This window comes from Nerophis lumbriciformis, linkage group LG22, assembly GCF_033978685.3.
Source record: "Nerophis lumbriciformis linkage group LG22, RoL_Nlum_v2.1, whole genome shotgun sequence".
NCBI lineage: Eukaryota > Metazoa > Chordata > Actinopteri > Syngnathiformes > Syngnathidae > Nerophis > Nerophis lumbriciformis.
Genome location: NC_084569.2, coordinates 32,590,731 through 32,616,863, shown reverse-complemented (window position 1 = coordinate 32,616,863; position 26,133 = coordinate 32,590,731). Strand labels below are relative to the sequence as shown.

Sequence of the window (26,133 nt, the reverse complement as noted above, 5' to 3'; positions counted from 1 at the left end):
AAGTGTACCTATGATGAAAATTACAGACCTCTGTCATCATTTTAAGTGGGAGAACTTGCACAATCGGTGGCTGACTAAATACTTTTTTGCCCCACTGTATATATATATATATATATATATATATATATATATATATATATATATATATATATAAAATAAATATATATATATATATATATATATATATATATATATATATATATATATATATATCTAGAATTCACTGAAAGTCAAGTATTTCTTTTATTTATATGTATATATATATATATATATATATATATATATATATATATATGTATATATATATGTATATATATATGTTTATATATATATATATATATATATATATATATATATATATATATATATATATATATATATATATATATATATAAGAAATACTTACATTTCAGTTAATTCTAGCTAAAAATATACTCCTCCCCCTTATATATATATATATATATATATATATATATATATATATATATATATATATAAGAAATACTTAAATTTCAGTTAATAAATATACTCCTCCCCCCTTAACCCCGCCCCCGGCACCGCCCACCTCACCCCCCCAATCTCCTGAATTCAGAGGTCTCAAGGTTGGAAAGTATGGGTGCTGGACCCTATCTCAGCTGCATTCGGGGTACACCCTGGACAAGTCGCCACCTCATATGTATTAAAAAAAACTACATGAATTAAAATCCTGTCATTTGATTTTGATATTATTTTTTTTATCTTCATAGATTAAAAATTATTATCACATAATTTTTTCAGAAAGTATAAATAACGACAAATAAAGATAGAATACTATTAACCGTGTAAAAAAAATAAAAAATAAAAAATACATGATTTGTACATTTTCAGAATGTGCTTGTTCTATTTTTAAACAAAGAAAATAATCTGAAGTTGTCTTTATTTTTAAGTTATCGTGCCGTGATTTTACCAGTCCGGCACGCTTGGGAGTAGATTTTTCTCCACGTGGACCCCGATCTAAAATGAGTTTGACACCCAATCAATCAATCAATGTTTATTTGTATAGCCCTAAATCATAAGTGTCTCAAAAGGCTGCACAAGCCACAACGACATCCGCGGTTCAGAGCCCACATAAGGGCAAGGAAAAACTCACAACCCCAATGGGACGTCGATGAGAATGAATATGAGAAACCTTGGAGAGGACCATCTAGTGGAGACCAGATGCAATGGACGTCGAGTGGGTCTGACATAATATTGTGAAAGTCCAGTCCATAGTGGATCTAACATAATAGTGAGAGTCCAGTCCATAGTGGATCTAACATAATAGTGTGAGAGTCCAGTCCATAGTGGATCTAACATAATAGTGAGAGTCCAGTCCATAGTGGATCTAACATAATAGTGAGAGTCCAGTCCATAGTGGATCTAACATACTAGTGTGAGAGTCCAGTCCATAGTGGATCTAACATAATAGTGAAAGTCCAGTCCATAGTGGATCTGACATAATATTGTGAGAGTCCAGTCCATAGTGGATCTAACATAATAGTGTGAGAGTCCAGTCCATAGTGGATCTAACATAATAGTGAGAGTCCAGTCCATAGTAGATCTAACATAATAGTGAGAGTCCAGTCCATAGTGGATCTAACATACTAGTGTGAGAGTCCAGTCCATAGTGGATCTAACATAATAGTGAAAGTCCAGTCCATAGTTGATCTGACATAATATTGTGAGAGTCCAGTCCATAGTGGATCTAACATAATAGTGTGAGAGTCCAGTCCATAGTGGATCTAACATAATAGTGAAAGTCCAGTCCATAGTGGATCGAACATACTAGTGTTAGAGTCCAGTCCATAGTGGATCTAACATAATAGTGAAAGTCCAGTCCATAGTTGATCTGACATAATATTGTGAGAGTCCAGTCCATAGTGGATCTAACATAATAGTGTGAGAGTCCAGTCCATAGTGGATCTAACATAATAGTGTGAGAGTCCAGTCCATAGTGGATCTAACATAATAGTGAAAGTCCAGTCCATAGTTGATCTGACATAATATTGTGAGAGTCCAGTCCATAGTGGATCTAACATAATAGTGTGAGAGTCCAGTCCATAGTGGATCTAACATAATAGTGAAAGTCCAGTCCATAGTGGATCTAACATACTAGTGTTAGAGTCCAGTCCATAGTGGATCTAACATAATAGTGAAAGTCCAGTCCATAGTTGATCTGACATAATATTGTGAGAGTCCAGTCCATAGTGGATCTAACATAATAGTGTGAGAGTCCAGTCCATAGTGGATCTAACATAATAGTGAAAGTCCAGTCCATAGTGGATCTAACATAATAGTGAAAGTCCAGTCCATAGTGGATCTAACATAATAGTGAAAGTCCAGTCCATAGTTGATCTGACATAATATTGTGAGAGTCCAGTCCATAGTGGATCTAACATAATAGTGTGAGAGTCCAGTCCATAGTGGATCTAACATAATAGTGAAAGTCCAGTCCATAGTGGATCTAACATAATAGTGAAAGTCCAGTCCATAGTGGATCTAACATACTAGTGTTAGAGTCCAGTCCATAGTGGATCTAACATAATAGTGAAAGTCCAGTCCATAGTTGATCTGACATAATATTGTGAGAGTCCAGTCCATAGTGGATCTAACATAATAGTGTGAGAGTCCAGTCCATAGTGGATCTAACATAATAGTGAAAGTCCAGTCCATAGTGGATCTAACATAATAGTGAGAGTCCAGTCCATAGTGGGGCCAGCAGGAGACCATCCCGAGTGGAGACGGGTCAGCAGCGCAGAGATGTCCCCAACCGATGCACAGGCAAGCGGTCCACCCCGGGTCCCGACTCTGGACAACCAGCACTTCATCCATGGCCACCGGACCTGTGTCGTCCCCCCTCTACAAAGGAGAAGGGGGCAGAGGAGAAAAGAAAAGAAACGGCAGATCAACTGGTCTAAAAAGGGGGTCTATTATACTTTAATATTATCTAATCATGACAATTATATTATTATGTACTGTATTGCCAAACTATTTTTGTGAGATAAAAACTAATGGTTAAATATCTGATTGTCACCTTTTATTTATGATTTTAAAGCAAGTTATACATAAAAAAATCGAATAATCAAATGCATACGTATTTCGATTAATCATGATTAATCACAGGTTATTACCCGCATGCATAATGTAAATTAATTTTTAAAAAGCGGCCCTCTGAAAGCAGCCATTACTGCGATGTGGCCCTCAATGATAATTAGTTTGACACACCTGTTTTAGACAAAGTACAAAGGTGGTGTACGTGTGCCTGTCTCCCCTTCTCCCTCTCTGCTCATAGCCAAATCAGTCTAAAAGTGATTATTCAGCATTTATATGTATTTCACATTGTTTTCTGTGTGCAAAATATAATTGCCGCATAGTCCGGACAATAAGCCACACATTTTTTTCTTACACTTTGAACCCTGCGGCTTATAAGACGGTGTGACAAATGATAGAACTTTTCCACTTCCGATAAAACACCTGTATTGGAGCCCTGAGTTTTGGTCAATACTGATATTGATACTTTCTGTCTTGCCTCTGGTGAGGGTGGTCGCATTTTTTTCCACTCCCTTCTTCTTCTTGCTCTCTTTGTTTTGTCTTGTCTGAACTTTTTTGAAGCCTCTTTCTTTGCGCTGTCCTTCAAATCTAAACATCAGACATGGAAATGATCATCTGGACTCTCGACGCAATTGACAAGATCTTTTCGACGAGGAAAAGAGGTTCGGGGGAGCCTGGCTGCCCTGATGGAACCATTGCTGCGGGGTACATGAGAGATTCCTGGGATAAATGGAGAATCATGTGCCTCTCAGTCCTTTCCATTGAGGACGTGGAAGACATCTTCCTATTTGGAACCGGGATCGCGGGGCACCTGCTGATTGGACTGGGCATTGCTCAGGTGTATCGTCAAATTCGTAAGATGATGGCAGCCACTCCAGGAGCCCAAAGGCTGTTTGTCGCAATGGAAGGTTTGGGCCGGGCTGTGGGATCACACACTGTGACCATTTCTGACCTGAATCGCAAGATGGATCACATCATGGAGAAGCTTGAAAAGGAAAAATTGAATATGAGCGCAGCCAGCATGGACGAATAGAACAGACAAGTCATTGTAATGTCTGCTCGCGGAAAGCAAACATCCTAATCTACGATTTGACTCCCTCGAATGGCCTTGACGCTGTGAACAACAGGAACAGGCTGTTCTGAAAACACCCCCGAGGACACCTCAATGATGGACGCTTTTGACCTCCCTCCCTCCTCACTAACACCTGGAGTCAAACTTTTGCTTGCATGCAGAACGGCCCCAGTCTATGAACATTACATCATCACACCTAAGACAATGGGTACATACACACACACACCCTCCCCCACCCCACGCCTTCAACACCGTTTGTTTCCCCTCGGGGTGATGGTCGGCTGGCAGTGCTTCATAGCAGCAGTCGACCTCCAGGGTCCCAACTCCCCGCCCCTCTGTTGTGAGTTGTTGTGATTAAATGTAACGTGTTTATGTGTGCATTGCATGGAGGTTTTTTCCCACTCCAGACTAGGCCCCCTTAGGAGCCCGGTCTAGATTATATTTTTTTACTCATCTTCTTCCACAGCGTTTTACCTTTTTCTTATCTTTTACGGGGGGCGCCTTTGGCGATCCATCAGCGTTCCCGTTCTGTTACCCTGTACACTGTTTGTTTGTCTAATCTTGAATAGGGTTGTGCTGAAAACAAAGTTTTGTTGTACTCGTGCAATGACAATAAAGTCCTATCCTTGATCTAATACGACATTTATTGTTTTTATGATGTGGAATGTTGGAAAAGGCTGGATCAAGTGAAATTACTCAGACCACAATGGGTATTAAAAACATTAACCTGTTTATTATAAGGCGTCTGATTTAAGTTGAAGTGGAGTGACCACAAAAATTCATTAAAATAAACTCTCATATTGATGCAGACACGTGTGTTACTAGACACTTTCTACGACTCCTCTACTTTTGGAACTTTATCTGTTATTAATATGTAAATAATGATGTAATCCTTGTTTATATTGACCAATGTTGGGGTTTTAGACTTCAACATACTTGCCAACCCTCCCGGATTTTCCAGGAGACTCCCGAAATTCAGCGCCTCCCGGGACAAATTTTCTCCCGAAAATCTCCCGAAATTCAGGCGGAGCTGGAGGCCACGCCCCTTCCAGCTCATGCGGACCTGAGTCCGCTTTCCCATAATATAAAGAACGTCTACAGTAAAGCAGTCCGTCTGCCGTAAACAGCAATGTTGTGACAGTCTTAAACAGGACAATACTGCCATCTAGTGCATTTGATGAAAGCACTTTTGTGCGTGCCACACAGCAATGCATCATCAGAGAGGGTGTTCAGCATGGTTCGAAAAATAGTGACAGAGAATAGAACAAGGATGGACAATTCAACCCTTAACTCAACAATGAGTAGATGAGTGTTATGTGTGTGTATATGTGTAAATAAATGAACACTGAAATTCAAGTATTTCTTTTATTTATATATATGTATATATATATATATATATATAGCTAGAATTCACTGAAAGTCAATTATTTCTTATATATATATATATATATATATATATATATATATATATATATATATATATATATATATATATATATGTGTATATATATATATATATATATATATATATATATATATATATATATATATATATATATATATATATATATATGTGTATATATATATATATATATATATATATATATATATATATATAAATGTAGATATATATATATATATATATATATATATATATATATATATATATATATATATATATATATATATATATATATATATATATATATATATATATATATATATCCATCCATCCATCCATCCATTTACTACCGCTTATTCCCTTCGGGATCGCGGGGATATATATGTATATATATATATATGTATATATATATATATATATATATGTATATATATATGTATATATATATATGTATATATATATATATATATGAAATACTTGACGTGATGAATTCTAGCTGTAAATATACTCCTCCCCTCTTAACCACGCCCCAACCATGCCCCCCGCACCCACCCCTCACCTCCCGAAATTGGAGGTCTCAAGGTTGGCAAGTATGGACTTCAATGTCGTTCAATTAAGGACACCCGTTACATATGTCTGGCTTGAGTGCTATTGTGTGCTTAGCTGTTGTGTAGCTGCTAGTTCCTAGTAGCCAATAGCCTACCATGTTGACCTTTTTGTTAATGACTTGACGGAAATACAAGGAAAGACCAACTTTGTGTGTTTATTGGAGGACATTTAGACGTTAACTATCTGCGGAGCTGCGCACAAGTAAACAAGGAGTGTTTGTATCGGAGAGTTCCGATACAATACGATCTTTTTTCTGCTGATTTTTTTCGGACCGGGACACCCCATTCTTCACACCTGTATGTATGAATGTATAGTAATGCAATAATGTTGTGTTTTTTTTTTAAATAATATGCAACCTAAAATGTAAAGCTTTGCAAATAATTAAAAAAACCAAAGCACGATGACAAGATTTCCAGCTGCGCAGTGTTTAGCAGAGGTGGGGTTGCAGTTTTGCCGCCCGACAACGGAGGACTTTGAGAAAACTGTCGATTTTATGGGAGTCGCGGCGGAAGCAGGACAAGAGGAAATTGAACTTGGTTAGCCTGGATATCTTGTCCTGTCCGTCATTGCCGCCTCCTCTGTAGGGCAGCGAGGAGATGGTCTGAGCCGCCTGATCCATCTGCGTCAGAAGACGAGAAGGTGGGGGAAAAAATGAATATTCGCAGTAAGGGACCACAAAGTGGTGTGGCGCGTGCATACCTTGCCAGAGAGAATGTTCAGGCCGTCTCCCAGGCTCTTGGACTGTTCCTGCAACTCTTGGATCTTGTTTATTATTTTACTTTGGGCCGGGTGAGGCAGGGTGTAGGCCGAAGACGACAGGACTCCCAGGGGGTCTACCCAGGCTTGGAGTAAGGAGCGAACCAGAGAGAGCAAATCCGACTCCTGCACAAGTCAAACAGGAAATACTTTTAAGCAGAGGGAAAAGAGGCCTGATCTACTATAACACGTGCAAACTTGATAGCACACACAACGTTGATCTACTAAACTTGTGAGCAGAGGATTGCGTCCCATAAGTGAACAAAATGTCTTCATGAATATGCAGAATATATGCTGATCGTCACAATGCCCACAATACTGGCAGCAGAAATGCAATTGTACAAACCCCGTTTCCATATGAGTTGGGAAATTGTGTTAGATGTAAATATAAACGGAATACAATGATTTGCACATCCTTTTCAACCCATATTCAATTGAATGCACTACAAAGACAAGATATTTGATGTTCAAACTGATAAACTTTATTTATTTTTTTTGCAAATAAAAATGAACTTAGAATTTCATGGCTGCAACACGTGCCAAAGTAGTTGGGAAAGGGCATGTTCACCACTGTGTTACATGGCCTTTCCTTTTAACAACACTCGGTAAACATTTGGGAACTGAGGAGACACATTTTTTAAGCTTCTCAGGTGGAATTCTTTCCCATTCTTGCTTGATGTACAGCTTAAGTTGTTCAACAGTCCGGGGGTCTCCGTTGTGGTATTTTAGGCTTCATAATGCGCCACACATTTTCAATGGGAGACAGGTCTGGACTACAGGCAGGCCAGTCTAGTACCCGCACTCTTTTACTATGAAGCCACGTTGATGTAACACGTGGCTTGGCATTGTCTTGCTGAAATAAGCAGGGGCGTCCATGGTAACGTTGCTTGAATGGCAACATATGTTGCTCCAAAACCTGTATGTACCTTTCAGCATTAATGGCGCCTTCACAGATGTGTAAGTTACCCATGTCTTGGGCAGTAATTCACCCCCATACCATCACAGATGCTGCCTTTTCAACTTTGCGCCTTTAACAATCTGGATGGTTCTATTCCTCTTTGGTCCGGAGGACACGACGTGCACAGTTTCCAAAAACAATTTGAAATGTGGACTCGTCAGACCACAAAACACTTTTCCACTTTGTATCAGTCCATCTTAGATGAGCTCAGGCCCAGCGAAGCCGACGGCGTTTCTGGGTGTTGTTGATAAACGGTTTTCACCTTGCATAGGAGAGTTTTAACTTGCACTTACAGATGTAACGACCAACTGTAGTTACTGACAGTGGGTTTCTGAAGTGTTCCTGAGCCCATGTGGTGATATCCTTTACACACTGATGTCGCTTGTTGATGCAATACAGCCTGAGGGATCGAAGGTCACGGGCTTAGCTGCTTACGTGCAGTGATTTCTCCAGACTCTCTGAACCCTTTGATGATATTACGTACCGTAGATGGTGAAATCCCTAAATTCCTTGCAATAGCTGGTTGAGAAAGGTTTTTCTTAAACTGTTCAACAATTTGCTCACACATTTGTTGACAAAGTGGTGACCCTCGCCCCATCCTTGTTTGTGAATGACTGAGCATTTCATGGAATCTACTTTTATACCCAATCATGGCACCCACCTGTTCCCAATTTGCCTGTTCACCTGTGGGATGTTCCAAATAAGTGTTTGATGAGCATTCTTCAACTTTATCAGTATTTATTGCCACCTTTCCCAACTTCTTTGTCACGTGTTGTTGGCATCAAATTCTAAAGTTAATGATTATTTGCAACAAGAAAAAATGTTTATCAGTTTGAACATCAAATATGTTGTCTTTGCAGCATATTCAATTGAATATGGGTTGAAAATGATTTGCAAATTATTGTATTCCGTTTATATTTACATCTAACACAATTTCCCAACTCATATGGAAACGGGGTTTGTAATTATTAGCACGCGCAGTGTGATTGATCAAAACCGGAACTGTTCCACGGCCTCTGTTTTGCGTCTATTTAGAACAGGGGTGTCAAACTCATTTTAGCTCAGGGGCCGTATGTAGGAAAATCTGTGCACACGAGGACTATTGAAATCATGGCATTAAAACAAAAAAAATAAAGACAACTTCAGATTGTTTTCTTTGTCTTACTTTGGCCAAAAAATAGAACAAACACATTCTGAAAATATAACAATAAAAATATAGGAAAAAAGCGGTCAAGTTTAGATCCATGAAGGAAAGAAGAAAGTGAATGAATGTTTATAACTGAATACATTTACATATGCATAAAAATGTGTTTTCTTTTGCATTATTTTTTTTTTAATGAATTAAGTGTTAGAATAATTATGTATATATTATCACACTAACTTTATGCCTAAGGGCCATTGCTATAAATTATTGTCAATTGTGCTAAAGTGGTATTTTTGCATCTGTGCAAAGCTGGCAGTCCAAAAGATTGCCAGCCGACTTTATCAGTGTTGTGTCCAGACTTGGCCTGCTGGCTGCCAAGGCCGAACACCGCCGTGACGCAGACAGAGCAGAGACAAGGCGATATGACCTGCGTCAACTCATTTTCATTTATTCTATAATCATATGTTGTGTCTAACTGGAGTTGTCGAGATTACCCCCTTCCCTCAGCGACAGCTTCAGTGATGTAATAGGGCCCTTCCAAATAAATAGAGGAGGCGCGTGGGCTTGACTTTTAGAACGTAGTTTGGATCTGTAACTAGAATACAGCCCAAAACACGTGTCTCCTCGAGTTAAATTGAACTCTGTCTCTGCATGATTCCTTGCTTCTTGTCTGATTATTAGATGTCATCAGTGTTTGAACCTGACATTAAAGGGGAACATTATCACAATTTCAGAAGGGTTAAAACCATTAAAAATCAGTTCACAGTGGCTTATTTTATTTTTCGAAGTTTTTTTCAAAATTTTACCCATCACGCAATATCCCTAAAAAAAGCTTCAAAGTGCCTGATTTTAACCATCGTTATATACACCCGTCCATTTTCCTGTGACGTCACATAGTGAAGCCAACACAAACAAACATGGCGGATAGAACAGCAAGCTATAGCGACAGTAGCTCGGATTCAGACTCGGATTTCAGCGGCTTAAGCGATTCAACAGATTACGCATGTATTGAAACGGATGGTTGTAGTGTGGAGGCAGGTAGCGAAAACGAACTTGAAGAAGAAACTGAAGCTATTGAGCCATATCGGTTTGAACCGTATGCAAGCGAAACCGACGAAAACGACACGACAGCCAGCGACACGGGAGGACGAATTCGGTGATCGCCTTCTAACCAACGATTGGTATGTGTTTGTTTGACATTAAAGGAAACTAACAACTATGAACTAGGTTTACAGCATATGAAATACATTTGGCAACAACATGCACTTTGGGAGTGCAGACAGCCCAATTTTCATCAATTAATATATTCTGTAGACATACCCTCATCCGCTCTCTTTTCCTGAAAGCTGATCTGTCCAGTTTTGGAGTTGATGTCAGCAGGCCAGGGAAGCTAGGGTCGATATTCTTCTCTTGATCATCTTCGGTGGCATAAGGGACGGTGTGAGCCAAGACATCCAGGGGGTTTAGCTCGCTCGTCTGCGGGAACAAACTGCCGCCATTGCTTGCCGTGCTACCGAGGCCCTTTGTCCCTGAATTGCTCACACACTCCGGCAGATTCAATGGGGGTCTGGCGGCAGATTTCTTTGACTTTATCGTTGGAAATGCATCTGCTTTGAGTGTCGCAGGATATCCACACATTCTTGCCATCTCTGTCGTAGCATAGCTTTCGTCGGTAAAGTGTGCGGAACAAACGTCCAATTTCTTGCCACTTTCGCATCTTTGGGCCACTGGTGCAACTTGAATCCGTCCCTGTTCGTGTTGTTACACCCTCCGACAACACACCGACGAGGCATGATGTCTCCAAGGTACGGAAAACAGTCGAAAAAACGGAAAATAACAGAGCTGATTTGACTCGGTGTTTGAGAAAATGGCGGATTGCTTCCTGATGCTCCGAGAGCGAATATTAGAAAGGCGTTTAATTCGCCAAAATTCACCCATTTTGAGTTCGGAAATCGGTTAAAAAAATATATGGTCTTTTTTCTGCAACATCAAGGTATATATTGACGCTTACATAGGTCTGGTGATAATGTTCCCCTTTAAGTAACATTTATGGCAACCTTTTTCCAAAAACACAATATAGAATGTGAGATATAACAGGATAATGCATACATTTAGCATTTCTTTTCAAAACGGTTGCAAAAAAAGTGGGACCCCAAAAATTTACTGTGGGACCCCATTTTTATGACTTGATGGGGTCCCTGGGGCCCCATTTAGAAAATTCCTAGCACCAACACTGATGGAGTATTGGTGCGTGCAAAACAGCAGAAGGCAGCTCTGGCCTGCTGGGACGGTTTTAATACTAATCAAATATCATCCCTCATATTTAGAACGTCGAGAAAGGACATGCAACCTGGCAGTTGCGCAGGACGATGTACGATCATGCTGCTGCTCCTACGTATACTTGTCGTCATATATGACGACAAGTATACACTTGTCACTTGACAACTTGACACTTTTTGCCAAATCTACCTGCTCAGTGGCCTAGTGGTTAGAGCGTCCGCCCTGAGATCGGTAGGTGGTGAGTTCAAACCCCGGCCGAGTCATACCAAAGACTATAAAAATGGGACCCATTACCTCCCTGCTTGGCACTCAGCATCAAGGGTTGGAATTGCAAAAATGATTCCCGGGCGCGGCCACCAGTGCTGCTCACTGCTCCCCTCACCTCCCAGGGGGTGATCAAGGGGGATGGGTCAAATGCAGAGAATAATTTCGCCACACCTAGTGTGTGTGTGACAATCATTGCTACTTTAACTTTTTGAAGTTTAATATGAACTGTCAAAAATAAAAACAATATGTCTTTTCAGCAATATCATTTCATAATTTTAGAGATGACTTAAAGGGGCTGATTAAAACAAATTAAATAGTGTCTGCCAGCTTTATTTTTTAATGACATTTCATTTTTTCATATATATTTTCAGTTTTTGGTCGACCAGCAGATTGGTCAGGCGGAACACCCCCTTACCTTCTCCGCTGTTCGCTCTTTTTTTTTTATATATATATATACATATGAAAAAATACAACGTTCTAACATGCACACACTCCACTCATCCTGGACATTCAAGCCAGCATGTTTCTCAGTTCCGAAAATTCCCTGAGTACCCGAAATTCGCAGGATTTTCCCTCCATTGAAAATGAACGGGCATGTGAGGAGGCATGGCCAGCGGACCTGCAGCGAGGCGGGGCACGCCGGCGCCAGCTCCGAGAGGAGCGTCAGGTGCGTAGATGGCCCACCTGGGCGCAATTCTGTAATCACCTCTCAGCGGGTGCATGCGGAGCGAACGCGACAGAGAGCGAGACAATAAACAAAAGTGACAAAACTGCCGCAGTCATGTCTCTCCTTGGTGGTCCATGGAACCCGGAGGGAAGAGGTCCTCCACAGGGCAGTATACAAACGTCTCCATATCCCACATGTCTCAACTGATTCCAACCGTTCCAACTTCCACACACTCCACTCCAGTGACGTGCGGTGAGGTTCATGGCTGGTGAAGCACTGACTTCATCACAGTCAGATTTACAAACATATGAACCCTAAAGACTTTCTTATTGACCGTTTGATTGGCAGCAGTTAACGGGTTATGTTTAAAAGCTCATACCAGCATTCTTCCCTGCTTGGCACTCAGCATCAAGGGTTGGAATTGGGGGTTAAATCACCAAAAATTATTTCCGGGCGCGGCGCCGCTGCTGCCCACTGCTCCCCTCACCTCCCAGGGGGTGATCAAGGGGATGGGTCAAATGCAGAGGACAAATTTCACCACACCTAGTGTGTGTGTGACAATCATTGGTACTTTAACTTAACTTTAACTTTACACATACAAACTGTAGCACACAAAAAAGCACATTTAATTAAAAAAAAACGTTATTATGGTCTTACCTTTATGTAATATATTGGGTTGGAGGCAAAAACCAGGCGAGGTGATGAAGTACGTCTCTTTACTGTAGACTTCAGAACAGACTCACATACTTGACGTCAGGTGCGCAACACCACGTAAATCGTTGGCCAACAAAAAAGTAACCACAGTACGCTATAGCCAACATTCACCAGGAGATGGCAACAGACAAACATAGATCACTCTATTACATTCCTCCCCTTTTAGAAATGTAGAAGTTACTCAATAGAAATAAACAACCCAACCAAAAAAATGCAGCAGCTCAATAAGAAGCCAAAAAGTGCAAAAACAATAATGTTCGTGTTGGAGGAGTTGTGAATGAATGAAATATGAAATCCGTGCTGCAGTCTGCAGGTGTACCTAATGTTGTGGCCCTGCAGTCATTCACAACTCCTCCAACACGAACATTATTGTTGTTTTTGCACTTTTTGGCTTCTTATGAAATAACTTTTTTAAACAGATTCAATCTTGCACGTGGAAAGTTTAAGTGTGGGCTTTAGTTGATATAACACTCCCGTCAGGGGGTGCATTCTATGGCGGGAGTACATTCTCTACCACCAGGAGGCAGGATTACTGCGAACCTCACACAGTGCGTCTTCGCAGCAGTTTTATGATTGCTCAGCACAAGAAATACGTTACACACATACAGTTGTTGACAAAATACACTGTACATTATATACCTCAGCTAACTAAACTATGGAAATGTATAATATAATTCATATAGCAATACGGTCTCACTGCACAGCAGACCAGCAGTTAGCCAAGTTCGTAATCCATGGTGAGGCACAACGCAGTGACGTGCCTCAACTGGCTGACCGTCTCTTCTCAGTATTTGAACGGCAAATGTGAAAATTCAGCGATTTTGAATAAAAATAATCTAAAACTGGTGAAGTTAAATGGAAAATAATTTTATAGTATAATCACTGGATACATTAACAATTTAATTAATTTTTTTTCTTTTTACATTTTTTTTCTTTCACTAGAGGCAGGTGAGGCGGGGCCTCACCTGCCTCTAGTGACTGCACGTCACTGCTCCACTCACCCTGGACATTCAAGCATTTCAGTTCCACTCACGCGTACCTCGGTGGTTCACGCACATATTGTAAATTCTAGTTTACAGTAATGCACTGTAAAACAAAATTCGATAAAACTGGCAGTTCAGTCATTCGAATTTTAACGTCAAACCAACAGTGGGCCAGTTTTTCCATTTACAATAATTTAGTGTAAAACCTGTAAATTTCACGGTAAAATTCTGGTGACTGAGGTGCCAGTTTTTTTTACCGTAAAATGTAAAGATTTCATTTTTTTTACAGGCTTATTAGTTGCTATCTATTGAATCTGATGCATACTTTGACTTTTCAAAAAAAAAAAGTTTGCACACACTTTAACTAAATTATCAAAAGTATCGATATTTTTATTTGTGAATCGATATTAGAGCATAAAGATCTGGTTTTGGCGGTATCGATATTTCAATATCAGTACCACTAGCCACTACATACTGTCATGTCTGTCTGACCATGTTTTGTTTTAGTCATGTTCGGTTTTGTTTTTGGACTTTTTGTGCACTTTTGTTTGTTTTGTCACCATAGCAACCATTAGTTTTCACCTGTCACGTCACGCACCTGTTTCACGTTTTGAGTCACGCACCTGTTTTCACTAATCATGTCTGTAGTATTTAAGTTCATTGTTTTCAGTTTGTCTTTCTGGCGACATCCCGCATTTATGCTCTGCACATTCCTGACACTTGTTATTCATGCTTCATGCCATGCCACAGTAAGTGTTTATTAGTTTTACGTCCATAGTTTTGCCTTTGTCCTAGTTTTTTTTTCATTAGCCAAGTTTTTGTACTTCCGCCCTTGTGCGCGCCTTTTGTTTGCTTCCTTTTTTTTTGTAGTTTGTTAGTGTTTTAAATAAATATGTATTTACCTTCACGCCATGACCAGTCCAGCTTTACTTGCATCTCGGGAAAACAAACACACCATAGTCCACGTCCTGACAGAAAAAAAATCCTGGTCTTTGACGTCATCAGGGCGAAGCCGGGCTGGCTGCTGCTTGCTTCCGCCCGGAGGGGGAGGGGCTTGTGGGAGCGGCGTGTCCTGCCGGCTCGCGGAAGTTCTTCCTGACGTCCCTCGCCTTTGGCGGTGCTTCCGTGGCTGAGGTGACGCAGTGTCGTCCTGGGACCAAATGAAGTCTCTGTACTCCATGGGGGAGTAGCGCCGCGTTTCCTCCTCCATCGCGCACAGGACCGCCCAAGAAGCCTCATCAAAACTGTCCAACTCTCGTGCGGAAAAACTGGTCTGCTGGCGACATCTGTCAGGACGTGGACTATGGTGTGTTTGTTTTCCCGAGATGCAAGTAAAGCTGGACTGGTCAAAATGTGAAACAGGTGCGTGACGTGACAGGTGAAAACTAATGGTTGCTATGGTGACAAAACAAACAAAAGAGCACAAAAAATCCAAAAACAAAACCGAACATGACTAAAAAAAAACATGATCACACAGACATGACACATACATACTTACAGCATGTGTACCGTATAAAAAAACGTTAACGGCGGTTGGTTTTTAGAACGCTTTATAGGCGGAATAGATCAAGCAACGTTAGCCGCCTCTTACTAGCAGTTTTTCACTATTTAGTACGCACAGAAAAAGGAAAGGCGTGTGTGTTCTTGTTTCACTTGGGGATTGTGAATGATGGGCAGAGTAATGAATAAAAAGTGCAGCTGATATTAAAGACCCAACGCGACAATTCCTTAAACTTGAGAGATATCTCACATAGGATTCTTGACACTAACAATTAGGGTTGTCCTCAAAAGTGCACCGGTTGTAAAAAAAAAAAAATAATAATAATAAATAACTTACAGGCACTTGAAGGGCTTGTTCCTTGTCACTGGGTGTCTGCAGTGAGGATGTGTGGCACACAGCAGGCCGAGGCATGATCATCCGGCCTACCGGAGGGAAATGAGAGTCCTGGCGGGAAAAGACACACCGTGTGTTCATCGCAGGGTGTAAATCGAATCCAATAAATGCTTTTAGTTGAGATGGCATTCCAAAGCCACTCACCAGCTCGTGGCTGAGTGTCGTGCTGAGAGAGTGCAGTTTGTCCGAGTGCTGAGAGGCTCGGTCAAGCAGGTCACTGATGGGAACGCCGCCGCACACGGCGACCATGCACAACACTACGAAAAGGAGGCGGTCAAAAGAGGTGTCAGTGGCTTGGCTTCACTGTTGTACTGTAGGGAGGTGTATCGTTAAGATTTTATCGATATGATACCCTTATCAATATTTCTTATCGATACCTATATTTATCGGTGCTCTTATCAGTACTATTTTGGAATTTATGGAAACAAATATGTGAAAATATTTAGAGGTTGAACACCTCCTACATGATGTACCGTATTTTTCGGAGTATAAGTCGCACCGAAGTATAAGTCGCACCTGCCGAAAGGGCATAATAAAGAAGGAAAAAAACATATATAAGTCACATTTTGGGGGGAAATTTATTTGATAAAAGCCAACACCAAGAATAGACATTTGAAAGGCAATTTAAAATAAATAAAGAATAGTGAACAACAGGCTGAATAAGTGTACGTTATATGAGGCATAAATAACCAACTGAGAACGTGCCTGGTATGTTAACGTAACATATTATGGTAAGAGTCATTCAAATAACTATAACATATAGAACATGCTATACGTTTACCAAACAATCTGTCACTCCTAATCGCTAAATCCCATGAAATCTTATACGTCTAGTCTCTTACATGAATGAGCTAAATAATATTATTTGATATTTTACGCTAATGTGTTAATAATTTCACACATAAGTCGCTCCTGAGTATAAGTCGCACCCCCAGCCAAACTATGAAAAAAACGGCGACTTATAGTCCGAAAAATACGGACTGTATATATAAATAGAGGAAATATTGTTGTGTTACAAACTTTTTTTGTGGTGTTGCTTCCTTATTCGTCATTACTCAAAGCTGATTTTAATGTGTAGCAGTGGCAGCTGGAGGAACTGTGACGGCGTGTCATAATTACGTCGGTCAGCTGGAATAAAAAAATACCGATAGCAGTGTCATTAGTCCAGAATTTTCATGGTCCTCAAGGACCGACCTAATAAGGAACCGGTACCAAAAAAATACCGATACTCTGTATAGATCCCTATGTATTACAGCAAAAATGTGTCTTTTTGTATATTTTTAAAGAAATAAAATACATTAATAATTAGAGATGCATATTATAGATATTATCGGCCAATAAATGCATTAAAATGTAATATCGGAAATTATCGGTATCGTTTTTTTTTTTTTTTTTTAAATCAACATAAAAAACACAAGATACACTTACAATTAGTGCACCAACCCAAAAAAACTCCCTCCCCCATTTACACTCATTCACACAAAAGGGTTGTTTCTTTCTGTTATTAATATTCTGGTTCCTACATTATATATCAATATAAATCAATACAGTCTGCAAGGGATACAGTACGTAAGCACACATGATTGTGCGTGCTGCTGGTCCACTAATAGTACTAACCTTTAACAGTTAATTTTACTCATTTTCATTAATTACTAGTTTCTATGTAACTGTTTTTATATTGCTTTACTTTCTTTTTTATTCAAGAAAATGTTTTAAATTTATTTATCTTATTTTATTTTATAAAAAAAAATTAAAAGTACCCTATCTTCACCATACCTCCAAATTAGGCATAAAAATGTGTTAATTCCACGACTGTATATATCGGTTGATATCGGTATCGGTTGATATCGGTATCGGTAATTAAAGAGTTGGACAATATCGGAATATCGGATATCGGCAATAAGCCATTATCGGACATCCCTATTAATAATGGATTGTTTGATATTTGGATTATTTACTATATATTTTAGTAAATTAGCCATAATAGATCAAGATCGTAGATCATCAGGCAAATGACCTGAAAAGGATGGGTGATGATAGAAATAAAACATTAATGAGGCTACAAACTTTTGTGTGGTGTTGCTTCCTTATTTGTCATTACTCAAAGCTGATTGTAATGTGTAGCAGTGGCAGCTGGAGGAACTGTGACGGCGTGTCATAATTATGTCGGTCAGCTGGAACAAAAAATACCCACAGCAGTGTCATTAGTCCAGAATTTTCATGGTCCTCAAGGACCGACCTAATAAGGAACCGGTACCCAAAAAAAATACCGGTACTCTGTATACATCCCTATGTATCGCAGCAAAAATGTGTCTTTTTGTATATTTTTGAAGAAATAAAATACATTAATAATGGATTGTTTGATATTTGTATTCTATATATTTTAGTAAATTAGCTGTTAGAATAATTGTTTCTAAGTTATCACAAAAACTTTGTGTTACATTGAGTGCCTGGTGAGGAACAAAAGCTGTCTTTGAAACCTACCAAGAGTAAGGCTCGTAAAGCTCCACTGTGTAGTGGGGGGAAGAAGATGAAGGTGTTCCTGTGTTATTTCATGTATTATAATCAAACAGAAAGATATTGTCTGACCCAAGGACTATAAAAGCAAAGGGGAAGCAGGACCAGAATCCCCTTCAGGCGACCTCTTTTTCAACTGTTTTACGAACCTCTTTTTGAACTCGTTTACGACCTTTTCTGTGAAGTGTTTACAACCTTTTCTTTTGAACTGTTCTGTAACCAAAGGCAACGCTGTTTACGACCCACTTCCCTTTTGGAAAGATATTGTTAGCTATAGGCACATAAAAAAGTACAAGTATAAAACCCTTTTTTTAATTCCACCCCTTCTTGATTATAATAACTCATCTCACATTTTGGGTTGTCAAAGTTAACATGACAACACATGCGATTAATCACAAAATAATAATTGCATTTATTATGTATAACGCGGTTTAACCACACAATGTATTTGGAGTGCAGTATTTGGAGTACCTGAAAGGCTGGGATCCAGTCAATGCATACGACGCGCCTTCAATTAAAATTATCTTTAAAAGTTCCTTCAGACGTTCAGACAATTAAATTGTATTTGTGTCAAAACAATGGGGTCTTTTATTACAGGTAATTAAAATTATGCAAGTAATTTACTGGGATTAATGAGGGTACAAACTTTTGTGTGGTGTTGCTTCCTTATTTGTCATTACTCAAAACTGATTTTAATGTGTAGCAGTGGCAGCTGGAGGAACTGTGACAGCGTGTCATAATTACGTCGGTCAGCTGGAACAAAAAATACCGACAGCAGTGTCATTAGTCCAGAATTTTCATGGTCCTCAAGGACAGACCTAATAAGGAACCGGTACCCAAAAAATACCGGTACTATGTACGTATACATCCCTATGTATCGCAGCAAAAATGTGTCTTTTTGTATATTTTTTCAGAAATAAAATACATTAATAATGGATTGTTTGATATTTTGGATTATTTACTATATATTTTCAATTAAATTGCATTTGTGTCAAAACAATGGGGTCTTTTGTTACAGGTAATTAAAATTATGCAAGTAATTTACTGGGATTAATGAGGGTTAACCAAAATGCAACAATGTGATTTAAAAAAATATATTTTGGAGTTTGAGTAAATATCCCAAAAACCCTTTTAAAAAATGAAATTTGTTGTTATACACATGTTTGTTTGTTTTTTTTTAAAGTATGATAAAGTCAAAGTAAGATCGTTTAATTGTTTGAAAAATGTACAAGTTAAAGGGGAACTGCACTTTTTATTTTATTTTTAATTTTAAAATCGTTAACAATCATTACAATCATACATCACATGACAACGGATGGATTTTTTTTTAATGGCATTATAACTCGCAAATAAAATTAAATAAAAGTCTGCTTAAAGTGAAGCCAATGAAAGGTCCCCCATTATTCCCATAAAACCCAATTAAAAAAAAAAAACAATACTCCATTTACATTTGGTGACTTATATATTAACCAAGTATTATTATTATTAATAATAATAATAATAGATTTTATTTGTAAAAAAAGCACTTTACATTGAGTAAACAACCTCAAAGTGCTACGGTGTATTAAAAAAAATTAAGAAAATAAAAAGATAATAAAAAAATAAAAAAATAAAAACTAGAACAGCCAAATAGCTAAAACTAGTATGCATATATCTAAAAAAATGTTGTTGTTTTTTAAAGAAGGGTTTTTAAGCCTTTTTTAAAATCATCCACAGTCTGTGGTACCCTCAGGTGGTCAGGGAAAGCGTTCCACAGACTGGCGGAGCAAAAAGCCCAGTCTCCCATTGTTCGTAGCTTTGTCCTCGGAGGTTGGAGGAGGTTAGCCTGTCCGGAGCGGAGGTGTTGTGTGGAGGATTTGGGGGTGAGTAGTTCTTTGAGGTAGAGGGCGGCATTTCCATGGAGGCACTGGTGGGTTAATAGGGAGACTTTGAATTCAATCCTGAGTGGAACAGGAAGCCAGTGAAGGGATTTGAGAATTGGTGTGATATGGTCATATTTCCGCACTCTCATCTTTTAGTGATTTTGTTATTATAAGCGCTAACGCAGAATAACTATTTCGAGCGTGATCACTACCGTGTGTGCCTATGTTGACATCAACCAGTGGCAAGGTGCTTCCTTTGCTCGTGAAAGTTTATTGTAGATCATAAATCATGCCTCTCACCTGGATAGTAGAAGGATGAGGGTGTAATCTGACAAGTTGGCACACTTTGACAGCCAATTTAGACCCGGTAGTGGCAAGAACGACACAGCAAGACGCTTGGTTGCGCCCCCCTTTTATTCGTGAGTATTATGAGTGATTCTTCATCCAAACGGGAATATAACAATGTATTATATTCGTCAGCTACACCCGCTCGTCTTGCAAACGCATCGCATGACTTGCTCATAAATCATCGAGCTGCAACAAAGCATCCAACATCAAAGAACTCTTCCCTCAACTACGAGTCCATGACCATCATCGCTCGCCTTACGATAGTCTGTGAACATTGCTCCAAAGTTTGGATTTTGTGTTGATTTATTCTGAATTCAAAAGTAAACACTCACATATGCTAAGGCAGTAATATATGATAAAACAAGGTGGCAGCTAAAGAAGGACTTCCCAATTTATCCCCTATTTTATCACACAGGTTTTTTTATCGCACAAGTGCGGCACAGGGGCCCCCTCGATTATTAAAAAATAAGAAAACACCAGCCAAAATTGGGTAAACAACAAGAAACACAATGACAAAAAAGCCAAAATGTTGACATCAGCCAATAACAACCACCCAAGGCTTTTGTCTTAAAAATAAAATAAAATATATATATAGTATATCTAAATAAAAAAAAGTTTAAATTTAACTTAATATATAGAGAGCTCGAAAAAATTGGTGAACCCTGGTTTAAACTAACAAAACTTTTTAACCGAAAAACATACACAAAAAATGTCTGCAACTTGTTAACAATAAGGAAGCCTTTAGTGGTGTTTCTTTCTCTAATTAGACACAATTAATAAAACAATACAGTAATTTGACAATGAGCTCCAAGTTTTGCCGCCATATAGTGTCTACTGTTTGGTCTGCAATATAAAACGAGTAAAACATCAGAGTATTTGTTTTCCAATGTTGCTCTTTTAAGTTAAGGTTAGAAGAAACACTAAAAACATTGATAACACATTATATAAAATCACAAGTTGGTTCAATGTTGTAGAGCAAAACAAAAAGCCTCAAAACATCGCAATTTTGCTGCAACTTTATGAAAAAGCCGCAAAATAGAAGATAAAAACCGGAATCCTGGAAGGACCGACAAATGTTTATCTTACCTGTAAGATAATGGTACGAATGAAACGGTTAGAATTAAATACAAATAAGAGGAACAATACAATATTATATTATATATTATAAAACGGGAGACCGGGCTTTCTGCTCCGCCGCTCCCAGTCTGTGGAACGCTCTCCCTGACCACCTGAGGGTACCACAGACTGTGGATGCTTTTAAAAAAACGCTTAAAAACCCTTCTTTAAAAAAAAAAATTTAAAAAAAAAAAAAAGCCCTTTTTTTTTTTTAGATATATGCATACTAGTTTTAGCTATTTGGCTGTTCTAGTTTTTATTTTTATTAATTTTTTTATTTTTATTTTATTTTTTTTATACACTGTAGCACTTTGAGGTTGTTTACTCAATGTAAAGTGCTTTTTACAAATAAAATATATTATTATTATTATTATTATTATTAATATCATGATATGATTGTGGAAAAAGTCAAATGTTGATTTTACATTTTTCAATAGGTTTTAAAAAATATTTAGAAAGTAGTAAATGTTAAAAAGTATAGGACTAATTTGGTGGTGAAATATTTCAAACGTATACCGTATTTTTCGGACTATAAGTCGCAGTTTTTTTCAAAGTTTATGAAAGTTGCATAATGTTTTTTTCCTTCTTTATTATGCATTTTCGGCAGGTGCGACTTATACTCCGGTGCGACTTATACTCCGAAAAATACGGTACTTTTTTAACTAGCATTTTTAAACTTAGCTTCTCCAATGAATGTCCTGAAATATCTGTAAAAATGTCATAGATAATAATGGCGAGTTGTGCAGCACAGCATAAATAAAATAACTATAACTATGGAAGAAGAGTCCAAGAAAAAGGTTTATCTTACCTGTGATCAAAGGTTTTCTGCCATTGCTTCCTCCGTTTGCCATTTTTCTTCTACGGCCACTTCTCTGATGACCTTTTTCTCGATCGTCCTTTTCTTTAAACTCCAGCGTGCTTCCATTTTATACTTCCGTTGCTCCGACCGCTTGCTTATGCAGCAGCGGCAGGACTTACTTGCTAATTGTTTGGCCCTCGTTGGTCTGGTTGACAATGAGAAACAGCGTCCAGGAGATGTGAATTTATGCAACATCCGCAGAATTCCCTTCTTCTTAATTGCGGGGACGAATATAACCATTCATGTCTCACAAACTATGTTTACTAAAGACATTATGACGCACTTTGTTCTCCTTTATACTTCCTTTGATGCTTGAAATCAAACATTTAAGCTCAATTGTCAACCTCGTCTGCAAAAATCAGATCTGTTTAATTAATTTTATTTTGCTACAAAAGTGACAGCGAGCTAATATTCAAACATCAAATCTCAATGTGAATAAAAGGTGTTTATACCAAATGAAAGAGTAAATGACACTAACTAAATATAATGATTGTGGGATCCTAGGGCCCAAAACGGGCAGTTTTATGGTATAGTCTTAAGGTTAGCAGTCTGAAATAAATTTGGCCAGGGATTTATTTTTTTTATTAAAATTTTCTTTTATAAAATTGCATTACGTTTTTGATTGCAACATTATTAAAATAGGATATAAACACAAAGTACATGCACTTTCTCTCAAGAACTCTTTTGGGCCCTTTGACTCCCATTATAACTGCTGTATTTTTAACATACTGTAATCCTGCTATGTTACTCTTCTTTTTTCATGAAAACCAAATTAATCTTGCTGATCGAAAAGTGAGAAAATATTATTTCCGTGAAATGCCGCCCTTTAACCACCAGATGGCGCCAAAAAACCCTATTAGCATAATTCTCAGAGCTTTGATGAGCGTAAATGAGTTAAACTACCATTAACTGCTGAAATGCAATGGAAATTATCTTAAATCTCATTCTTGCTGATTGAAAAATGAGGAGTGAAAAAAGTCTTTTTGGTGTAATTGCACCCTTTAACCACCAGATGGTGCCAAAAAATATTAGCATAATTCTCAAAGCTTTGACGAGCGTAAATGAGTTACACTGCCATTAACCGCTGAAATGCAAAGAAAATGATCATAGATCTCATTCTTGCTGATTGAAAAATGAGAAAAAAATCATTTTGGCGAAATTTGAACCCTTTAACCACTAGATGGCGCAAAACAAAATCATAATTCTCAGAGCTTTGACGAGCGTAAATGAGTTACACTGCCATTAAGCGCTGAAATGCAATGAAACAATCTTAGATCTCATTCTTGCTGATTGAAAAATGAGGAGAAAAAAAAAGAAGTCATTTTGGTGTAATTGCACCCTTTAGCCACCAGATGGTGCCAAAAACATTAGCATAATTCTCAGAGCTTTGATGAGCATAAATGAGTTACACTGCCATTAACCGCTGAAATGCAATGAAAATTATCTTAGATTTCATTCTTGCTGATTGAAAAATGTGGGTAAGAAATAGTTTTGGTGTAATTTCACCCTTTAACCAACAGATGGTGCCAGAAAATGTTGATTTTGATGAGCGTAACTGAGTTAAACTGCACTCAAACTGCTGAAATGCAATGAAAATGATCTTAAATCTCATTCTTGCTGATTGAAAAATGAGGAAAAAATTGTTTAGGTGTAATTGCACCCTTCAGCCACCAGGCAGCGCCAAAATAGCATAATTCTCAGAGCTTTGATGAGCATAAATGAGTTACACTGCCATTAACTGCTGAATTGCAACGGAAACAATATTAGATCTCATACTTGCTGATTGAAAAATTTGAAAAACATTGTTTTGGTGTAATTGCACACTTTAACCACCAGATGGCGCCAATATAAAAATGTGTTTAATTATCAGAGCATTGACGAGCGTAAATGAGTTGCACTGCCATTAACCGCTGAAATGCAATGGAAATGATCTTAGATCTCATTCTTGCTGATTGAAAAATGAGAAAAAAAAAATTCGTTTTGGTGTAATTGAACCCTACAACCACCAGGCGGCGCCAAAATAGCATAATTTTCAGAGCTTTGACGAGCATAAATGAGTTACACTGCCATTAACCGCTGAAATGCAACGGAAACAATATTAGACCTCATTCTTGCTGATTGAAAAATGAGAAAAAAAATTGTTTTGGTGTAATTACACCCTTTAACCACCAGATGGTGCCAATAAATCCATGAGCATAATTCTCAGAGCTTTGACAAACGTAAATGAGTTACACTGCCATTAACTGCTGAAATGCAAAGAAAACAATCTAGATCTCATTCTTGCTGATTGAAAAATGAGAAAAAAATAGTTTTGTTGTAATTTCACCCTTTAACCACCAGATGGTGCCAATATAAAAATGTGTATAATTTTCAGAGCTTTGACGAGCGTAATTTAGTTACACTGCCATTAACCACTGAAATGCAAAGAAAATGATCTTAGATCCCATTCTTGCTGATTGAAAAATGAGAAAAAAAATGTTTTGTGTAATTGCACACTTTAACCACCAGATGGCGCCAATATAAACATTTGTATAACCCTCAGAGCTTTGATGAGCGTAAATGAGTTAGACTGCCATTAACCGCTGAAATACAATGGAAATGATCTTAGATCTCATTCTTGCTGATTGAAAAATTTGGGGGGAAAAAATCGTTTTGGTGTAATTACACCCTTTAACCACCAGATGGAGCCAAAAACCCTATTAGGATCATTCTCAGAGCTTTGACAAGTGTAAATGAGTTACACTGCCATTAACCGCTGAAATGCAAAGAAAGTGATCTTAGATCTCATTCTTGCTGATTGAAAAATGAGAAAAAAATTGTTTCGTGTAATTGCACACTTTAACCACCAAATGACGCCAAAAAAAACATTAGCATAATTCTCAGAGCTTTGATGAGCGTAAATGAGTTACACTCCCATTAACCGCTGAAATGTAATGGAACGATCTTAGATCTCATTCTTGCTGATTGAAAAATTAGGAAAAAAAATAGTTTTGGTGTATTTGCACACTTTAACAACCAGATGGTGCCAAAAAACATTAGCATATTTCTCAGAGCTTTGACGAGTGTAAATGAGTTACACTGCCATTAACCGCTGAAATGCTATGAAAACGATCTTAGATCTCATTCTTGCTGATTGAAAAATGAGGAGAAAAATAAGTCGTTTTGGTGTAATTGTACCCTTTAACCACCAGATGGCGCCAAAAAAAACTATTAGCATAATTCTCAGAGCTTTGATGAGCGTAAATGAGTTAAACTGCCATTAACAGCTGAAATGCAATGGAAATTATCTTAGATCTCATTCTTGCTGATTGAAAAATGAGAAAAAAAATAGTTTTGGTGAAATTTGAACCCTTTAACCACCAGATGGCGCCAAAAAAAATCATAATCACCAGGGTTTTGACAAACGTAAATGCGTTACACTGCCATTAACTGCTGAAATGCAATAGAAATGATCTTAGATCTCATTCTTGCTGATTGAAAAGTGAGAAAAAAAAAAATGTTTTGGTGTAATTGCACACTTTAACCACCAGATGGCGCCAATATAAAAATTAGTATAATTCTCAGAGCTTTGACGAGCGTAAATTAGTTACACTGCCATTAACTGCTGAAATGCAAT

The 26,133-nt window shown here is 38.1% G+C and overlaps 1 protein-coding gene across 1 annotated transcript; it reads right to left on the bottom strand.

Moving 5' to 3' along the window:
* Nucleotides 1–6,579: 6,579 nt before the first annotated feature.
* prl (prolactin) lies at nt 6,580–22,509 on the bottom strand. Its single transcript, XM_061973348.2, has 5 exons — nt 22,467–22,509; nt 15,960–16,072; nt 15,759–15,866; nt 6,852–7,034; nt 6,580–6,771 (listed from the first exon to the last, which is right to left on the bottom strand). Exons 1-5 carry the CDS (start codon nt 22,507–22,509, stop codon nt 6,580–6,582), a joined length of 639 nt encoding a protein of 212 aa, XP_061829332.1.
* Nucleotides 22,510–26,133: the final 3,624 nt, after the last annotated feature.